General features: G+C 41.5%; 1 protein-coding gene across 5 annotated transcripts; it reads left to right on the forward strand.

Annotated features, from left to right (window-relative positions):
• Nucleotides 1–255: 255 nt before the first annotated feature.
• LOC138312593 (uncharacterized) lies at nt 256–8713 on the forward strand. 5 transcript variants are annotated; one of them, XR_011206990.1, is made up of 5 exons: nt 256–415; nt 914–999; nt 1352–7693; nt 8192–8277; nt 8632–8713. XR_011206990.1 is itself a non-coding variant. In XM_069253400.1 (3 exons), the coding sequence occupies exon 3, from the start codon at nt 1465–1467 to the stop codon at nt 7438–7440; it is 5976 nt and encodes a 1991-aa protein (XP_069109501.1). In that variant the 5' UTR covers nt 256–415; nt 914–999; nt 1352–1464; the 3' UTR covers nt 7441–8567. The 5 variants fall into 5 exon arrangements, 2 of the variants coding, with proteins under 2 accessions (XP_069109501.1, XP_069109502.1); XR_011206989.1 differs by having other exon boundaries at nt 1352–8277; XR_011206988.1 differs by lacking the exon at nt 8632–8713 and having other exon boundaries at nt 8192–8567.
• Nucleotides 8714–9066: the final 353 nt, after the last annotated feature.

Genomic DNA, 9066 nt, shown 5'->3' on the forward strand with positions numbered 1-9066 from the left:
AAAATAAATACTCTATCATAAGATAAAATTCCTACAGCTTCATCTATAACATTAGCACATTAAAGTAAATTAGTGTTAGCGAGTTTGTGTGTATACTTCCTTATCTTTTCTTGCATCACATTTTTGATGTAGGATTCGTCTCTAAAATTGATATCATCCGAAAATAAATGTAGAAGTGAGGATGGCACACACGATCCTATCAGTAATTCGCGCCATGTTTGTTCGGCTTCAAATTTTGTCCTATATCTTTGTACCGGAACACCGGTGAGTTTGGTGTGCTGAGACCACACATATTGATCTCCCCAGAGTTACGGCCCTTGCCGGGAACTCTTTAGTTATCTATTTGCAAACCATGCTATGAGAAGCACGTGTTCATCTATTCCACACAATGAAGCGCCCTTCTATCCTTTGAATAGTAAGTTGTCAATGTTAATTAGTCTTGAAAAATGTGTATTAATTGTTAGATTAGACATATAGGTTAGAAACATGTTGAAATATTAGTTTAAATACAGTCTATCGTATGTTTTGATGATTGTTATTATCTAGTCCTTTGTTCTATTTTTATACGAGCAAATCCAGTGTTTATAGCTGTGCCAAATGATAGGGATAAATGCATTTGCTGTTATATGAACATGTCAGTACTGTTATTAATGACATTTTCTCTTTGTTGTTTTATTGGCTTATCTAGTCGATCTATGTTTACTCAATTTGTGAGATTTAACACTTATGTTTCCATACCATTACATAATGCTATTGGTAGCAGATTGTTATTAGCATATAGTGATTATATATAAACTGTATGGTGCTAATCAAATATGCATGGATTCTTGAAATGTTTATATAGAAGTAGTAATGTCGTGAACAATTGTTATTCGGCAGGCGTTTTATTATTGTTTATTACCATTGTTTACAGTGTCAAAATATCAGATGTAACGTTAACCTACCTACACACAAACTCACGCCATGGTTGGTAGATAGTTCTCCCCGAGCTAGCAACGAGTAAGTTTTTTACATGTCAATAATTCTGTAACTACATATGTACATTCTATTGTTTATTGTTAGCATTTTTGCATAATATCTGAACTTTAATACTAGTCATCTATTTTGTTTAAGAAGTTTATTTTTCAATCATATAACTGGTATTCAGCTTTGTTGTCCATATAAGTACTACGGTACTTCGTTTTAACTACCTCTCCAGTATTACCGTAAATATCCATATGTCATTCCAATGGTTTATCAGGTATGATTAAGGTTGTGTATAATTTACACTGTTATTATGTTGATTTGTACCATTTATGATATTGTAGAGTTAGACAGGTTTTATATTTCGTTATTTGTTTTTGTGTTGTAGTTTCTTACGGATTTGAATAAAGTCTTAAGCATCTGACTGCGTTCGCCGTTTTCTATCTGTCGGCCAAAGGACAGAATAGTAAGAAATCGAGGCTAGAGGGCTTCCCCAACCTAATGGCAAGGATACAGTTGAGAGAGGTAAGAGAGTTATCTTATAAAGCAATGGAAGATTTCCAGGCAAGAGTATCTCAATACTCAGGGAAACTCCAAGGAACTTGGGCTTTGGTTACAAAGGACTTAGACGAGGCGATAAAACCAGAACAAGATGCTAACTTCCTAAAGCAGCTGGAACATTCCATAACTCTGCGTTTTGATGAGCATAGGACACTAGAACGGGAATATGAGGCCTACCTCAGAGCCACCCGCACTCAAGAAAGCGCCAAGCTCTTAGCGATACATATGGACAACAACTCCAGATGTGAGAGAGCAGTTAATAGTGTCCTGGATCAGATAGACCTCAAAATAAAACTTCAGGAGAAAGACATCAGAAAACAAGTTGAAACTGAACAGAGACCTGCAAGGTCCATATCAAGTAACTCTTCAACTTCGTCCAAGGCTAGGGCTAAAGCAGACGCAGCAAAGGCACGCCTTGCCTTTGCAGAGAAGGAGCTGTTGCTTAAGAAGAAGCAAGCTATATTGAAAGAAGAACAAGCACTTATGATTGCCAAAACAGCAAGAGAACAGGAGGAAATAGATGCTGATCTCAGCCTCCTGAAAGAGAAAAAGGAGTATGCTGAGGCAAAAGCTGAGGCTGATTATTATGAAATCATAGATGAGTGGCAAGAAAGTCCTGATCCACCTAACTCTTTAGGAGATGAACTAATGCTCGACCCGATGGAACGGACGGAGCAGTATACCAGGCGACAGGCACCATATATTTCCTCGCCTCCACCTGGCATATCAACCGAGCTTTCACCGAACACTCCTGCCTATGCACCACGTGAAAAGGAGCAACAGTACACAAGACAGGAGCCACACTTTACAAGTGAGGAGCCACATGACACGCAATCTATATCAGCTCAGTCTCGGCAATCAGCACCACCTAACCTCTATCATACGGAGTCATCTCTTGGAATTGAATTTGGGAGGTTCCTTGTGAAAAAGGATCTTTTAATGTCAAGGTTTACCAAATTTCAAGATGATCCTGTAACTTATACAGTATGGAAGGACACCTTTAAAAACATTACAGAAGATCTTGGAGTGACACCACAAGAAGAGACTGACCTGTTGGTAAAATGGCTTGGCCCAGAGTCCTCTAGACAGGCTCTGAACCTGCGAGCAGCAAATACCCACAATCCAACTCGGGGATTAGTTCGTATCTGGCAGAGACTCGATGAGCGCTATGGAGCCCCAGAACTTGTGGAGTCAACATTGAGGAAAAAGATCAACAATTTCCCGAAACTCGGTACAAGGGATAACAAAAAGTTATATGACCTACTCGATCTACTCATGGAAGTTGAATCCCTCAAAGAAACACCCAAGCACTCATCACTGCTTGCATCCTACGACAGTTCTGTAGGGATTAATCCGATTGTAGTCAAGTTACCATACCACCTCCAGAACAAATGGATGGGAAAGGCCATGAAACACAAACTGGAGCATAATGCTGTGTTTCCTCCCTTTACATTCTTCGTAAAATTCATCAGGGAACAGGCGGTCATGTTGAACGACCCAAGCTTCATCTTTGAGGCACCGAGCAGTAAGAACCAAAATTTGAAGGAGGAGCGTGTAACAAAAAACGTACGCCATATTTCTACGCACAAAACTGCTATAGCAGACCCATCTGATACCATAACAGAGGATAAGAAGTGTCCACTCCATCCAAACTCGAACACCCATGCCTTGAATGTCTGCAAGGAGTTCATGAGAAGACCCATAGAGGAAAGGAGACAGATCATAAAGGAAAACCATTTCTGTTTTCGGTGCTGCAAAAGCACGCAACACCAAATTAGAGACTGTAAGGCGGACATCCGTTGCGACGAATGTAATAGTCCTAAACACGTAACGGCCTTGCACATTAAAAAACCTTCGAAAAGAACGGACAAATCAGTCAAAGAAGATCAAAGTAACGCACCCTCGGACGGCGGGGAGGAAGGAAACATTAACAGCAAATGTACGCAGGTTTGTGGCAGCCCATCTGTTAGCAAATCTTGTGCGAAGATTGTGAAAGTAAATGTGTTCCAAAAGGACACTGACGAAAGAATGACGGTCTATGCCCTCATAGATGATCAGAGTAACAGGTCCTTAGCGACTCCAACACTGTTAGACAGTTTCAGGAATAACAAATCCTTTGAAACTGTTCAGTACTCCCTTACATCATGCGCCGGTACTGTGAGAACCACAGGACGCAGAGCACCAGGCTTTATGGTTGAGTCGATTGATAGCGAAAGAACATATGAACTCCCACCTTTGATCGAGTGTCCAGACATACCAGGCAACAGGGAGGAAATACCGACGTCAGATGCAGCGGCTATGCATCCGCATCTCCGAGACATTGCTGCCGACATACCACCGCTCGACAAGGAGATAGGCATTCATATGTTACTTGGCAGGGATGTGGTAGATATCCACCATGTTATTGACCAGCGGATTGGACCCACTGGCACGCCTTATGGACAGAAACTTGGTCTAGGTTGGGTCATAATTGGTGACGTATGTCTCGGGAAGATCCACACTCCAGACCTCGAGAATGTAGACGTCAGAAACATGAAGACTCACGTAGTAAATGGCCGTCACTCAATATTTCCACAGTGTGAATTGAATCTGTCTATTAAAGAAGATATAAACACTCACAACCTCTTCGTGAAAACAAAGAAAGATGAAGAGGTTGGATGGTCGATAGAAGACAGACAATTTGTAGAGCTGATGGATAAGGAATGCCATCGAAATGAGGAAGGCTACTGGACAGCGCCTCTACCATTCCGCGTTCCTAGACCCAAAATGCCAAACAACCGACGGATGGCATTACAGAGGGCCATGGTACTTCATAACAGCCTGCAGAAGAATCCGGTGAAGCGGGATCATTTTGTAACCTTTATGGAGAAGGTACTTTCATCCGGAGCAGCTGAATTAGCTCCAACAGTCAAGGGTGAGGCGTGGTACCTACCTATATTTGGCGTATACAATCCTCAGAAACCAAATCAGATCAGGGGTGTATTTGATTCGTCGGCCAAATATGAAGGATTATCCCTCAACGACACACTTCTGTCAGGCCCAAACCTGACCAATGACTTGCTGGGGATATTGATTCGCTTCAGAGAGAACGCCTTTGCTGCAGCAGCGGACATTGAGCAGATGTTCTATTCATTTCATGTTGAAGTGGACCATAGAGACTTCTTACGTTTCCTATGGTATAGGGACAATGACCCCAATCAAGAGCTGGTAGAATACAGGATGAAGGCTCATGTCTTTGGTAATAGTCCTTCCCCAGCTGTTGCCGCCTATGGTCTCAAAAGGACTGTGGAAGTTGATGATGTCGACAAGGACGTGAAAGACTTCGTGAACAACAACTTCTACGTGGATGATGGATTGATATCCCTACCCTCGGAAACAGAGGTGATCAGTCTTCTCCAAAGAACTCAGACAGCTCTTCTCAGTGGAGGAAACCTGAGGCTTCACAAATTGATCTCAAACAGCCCCACTGTAATGAGCGCCTTTCCCACGAACGATCTGAGCAAAGAAGTTAAGACACTTCAACTAGATAAGGATGACCTCCCTACTCACAGGAGTCTAGGTCTTCTCTGGGAGCTGAATGTGGACAGCTTCCTATTCAACATCCAACTAAAAGACAGCAGGCATACTCGTCGTGGAGTACTGTCTGTTTTGAATAGCATTTTCGATCCACTGGGTTTCGCGTCTCCTATTACGATTCGTGGAAAAATTTTGATGAGGGACATCACAAAGGGATATGGATGGGACGATCCACTCGACGATGACGCCGTCAAAAGGTGGAAGGCATTTGAGGAGTCGCTTGTAACACTTCATGAGTTATCTATCCCTCGAATGATTGTACCAATGTCCCTGAGGAATATCGAGACAGCAAAACTTCACATTTTTAGCGACGCTTCTGAACAAGCGATATGTGCAGTAGCCTACCTCACCATACATTCTGAGAAAGATAGCCAACATACAGGATTCGTCCTAGGAAAGGCAAAGGTTGCGCCATCTAATGGTCACACCATCCCTAGGCTCGAACTTTGCGCTGCGGTTATGGGAGCAGAACTTGCACAGACTGTGCAACGAAGTCTCAGCATAAGCATAGCGTCTGCCACCTTCCATACAGATAGCAAAGTCGTATTAGGCTATATACACAATAAGAAGAAGAGGTTCCATCACTACGTCGCGAACAGAGTTCAAAGAATTCTTGAGGTGTCAGATAGCGGCCAATGGGTTTTCGTTCCAACCAAAGAAAACCCTGCAGATTTTGGAACAAGAGGTTTACTAACAGCGAAGGAAGTCCAAGAAAAATGGATTTGTGGACCTAACCATGTTAAAGTGGACACGTCGTTAGTAGACGAGGAATATCCTCTTGTTGATCCAGAAGAGGATAAAGAGATAAGGGTAACATCTCACAAAACCGAGGTTAATACTATTATGAACGACAGAACTGAAAGGTTTTCTGATTGGTCCAGGCTGCTTGATGCTTTATGTGTCTTAAAGCGTGCAATACGAAAATTCAAGACGACAGAGTCTGAGAAGCACATCTTGGAAACCCAAGACCTGAGGAAAGATTCGGAAAACTTCCTGATTGCTCAATGCCAGAAAAATCAATTTCCCGAAGAAATTGATCATTTGAGGAATGGGAAACCGGTATCACGATCATCACCAATCTCTTCGTTGAACCCAATCCTTGACAATAATGGCATATTACGCGTTGGAGGACGCTTGAATCAGGGATACTTACCATACTGTGAAACTAACCCAGTTATCTTACCGGGTAAAAGCCATATAGCTACGCTTATTGTACGCCATTTTCATCAAAAGACCAAACACCAAGGAAGGATTTTCACGGAGGGTTCAGTCAGAAAGAACGGATACTGGATCATTGGGGCTAAAAGATTAGTTTCCAGAATATTACACCAATGCGTCACGTGCAGGAAACTTCGAGGAAACACGAACCAACAAATCATGGCCGACTTGCCAAGCGATCGGTTAACTCCCGGCCCTCCATTCACATCGGTTGGTATTGACACCTTTGGACCATGGCCAGTGGTCTCCAGAAGAACAAGAGGAGGCATGGCACAATCGAAACGGTGGGCAATTATGTTTACCTGCCTGACCACCCGAGGGGTCCATATAGAAGTCATCGAGGACATGTCAAGCTCCTCATTCATCAACGCTCTTCGCCGGTTAATTGCACTTCGGGGAAATGTCAAAGAAATTAGGTCCGATAGAGGAACCAATTTTGTCGGAGCAGCTGATGAGCTGGGAATGAATATAATCAACGTTGAAGACAAGACTATCCACTCATGTCTTAAGGATGCCAATATCACCTGGAGGTTCAACGCTCCCCATTCCTCCCATATGGGCGGTGTGTGGGAGCGAATGATCGGAATAGCCAGAAATATTTTGAATTCGATGTTGTTGGACGTAGGACACCGGGATCTTACGCATGAAGTGTTGGTCACCCTCATGGCTGAAATTTCTGCGATTATGAATTCCAGGCCATTAACATCAATATCAAGTGATCCTGAGGACCCCTTAGTTCTCACACCAGCCATGCTGTTGAATGTGCAGCACAGTCCTTCTATCAGTGTGGACTTAAGTGTGAAGGACATGCATAAGAAACAGTGGAGAATGGTTCAGGTACTGTCGGACACTTTCTGGAAACGCTGGCAGCTGAGCTACCTTCAGTCGCTCCAAACTCGCCGTAAGTGGAGGTGCGAATACCCATCCATCAAGAACGGCGATGTTGTTCTGTTGAAGGACAAATGTCTCGCACGCAATGAGTGGTCTATGGGTGTGGTAGTGAACAGCATTAAAAGTCAGTCGGACGACAAAGTGAGGAAGGCAGAAGTACGTACCTACCGGGAAGGGAAATACGCAACCTACACGCGACCGATAACCGACATGGTGGTTCTTGTCGATTAGACAATCATCAGAGACATTGCGAGTTAGTTTGTAAATAATTTAGTTTTTTGTTGAGGATAGGAAATGTCAGAGACATTAGGCGGGGAGTGTACCGGAACACCGGTGAGTTTGGTGTGCTGAGACCACACATATTGATCTCCCCAGAGTTACGGCCCTTGCCGGGAACTCTTTAGTTATCTATTTGCAAACCATGCTATGAGAAGCACGTGTTCATCTATTCCACACAATGAAGCGCCCTTCTATCCTTTGAATAGTAAGTTGTCAATGTTAATTAGTCTTGAAAAATGTGTATTAATTGTTAGATTAGACATATAGGTTAGAAACATGTTGAAATATTAGTTTAAATACAGTCTATCGTATGTTTTGATGATTGTTATTATCTAGTCCTTTGTTCTATTTTTATACGAGCAAATCCAGTGTTTATAGCTGTGCCAAATGATAGGGATAAATGCATTTGCTGTTATATGAACATGTCAGTACTGTTATTAATGACATTTTCTCTTTGTTGTTTTATTGGCTTATCTAGTCGATCTATGTTTACTCAATTTGTGAGATTTAACACTTATGTTTCCATACCATTACATAATGCTATTGGTAGCAGATTGTTATTAGCATATAGTGATTATATATAAACTGTATGGTGCTAATCAAATATGCATGGATTCTTGAAATGTTTATATAGAAGTAGTAATGTCGTGAACAATTGTTATTCGGCAGGCGTTTTATTATTGTTTATTACCATTGTTTACAGTGTCAAAATATCAGATGTAACGTTAACCTACCTACACACAAACTCACGCCATGGTTGGTAGATAGTTCTCCCCGAGCTAGCAACGAGTAAGTTTTTTACATGTCAATAATTCTGTAACTACATATGTACATTCTATTGTTTATTGTTAGCATTTTTGCATAATATCTGAACTTTAATACTAGTCATCTATTTTGTTTAAGAAGTTTATTTTTCAATCATATAACTGGTATTCAGCTTTGTTGTCCATATAAGTACTACGGTACTTCGTTTTAACTACCTCTCCAGTATTACCGTAAATATCCATATGTCATTCCAATGGTTTATCAGGTATGATTAAGGTTGTGTATAATTTACACTGTTATTATGTTGATTTGTACCATTTATGTGATATTGTAGAGTTAGACAGGTTTTATATTTCGTTATTTGTTTTTGTGTTGTAGTTTCTTACGGATTTGAATAAAGTCTTAAGCATCTGACTGCGTTCGCCGTTTTCTATCTGTCGGCCAAAGGACAGAATAACATCTGGTTAGATGTATGTATATGACACCGTTCGCTCTAAATAAACTTGCAGACACATTTAGTTGCGGATTGAGCTGTAAGTTCAATCTCCTATCAGTCGATCCATCCCTCCTCTGGAATTCGGAGGTCTTAACGGTACCATATACTGAATGTTGATCCATAACTAATGTTTAGAGGAAGGCGTAAAAGAAGTATAATCATGTCCTATGAGACTTACCGCACACTTTATACAATATACACAACCAATGAAAAATTTGAGAACTGGCTAATTGCTCAGTGAGAGGTACTAAACAACCAATCAGATGTGAACCAAACCTCAACATGTATTTAATACCCGTCTATTTTAATACATTACC

Source organism: Argopecten irradians, unplaced genomic scaffold, assembly GCF_041381155.1.
Source record: "Argopecten irradians isolate NY unplaced genomic scaffold, Ai_NY scaffold_0382, whole genome shotgun sequence".
NCBI lineage: Eukaryota > Metazoa > Mollusca > Bivalvia > Pectinida > Pectinidae > Argopecten > Argopecten irradians.

Coding starts and splice junctions, on each gene's coding strand:
- LOC138312593 (XM_069253400.1), top strand. CDS start 1,465: ATGGCAAGGATACAGTTGAGAGAGGTAAGAGAGTTATCTTATAAAGCA.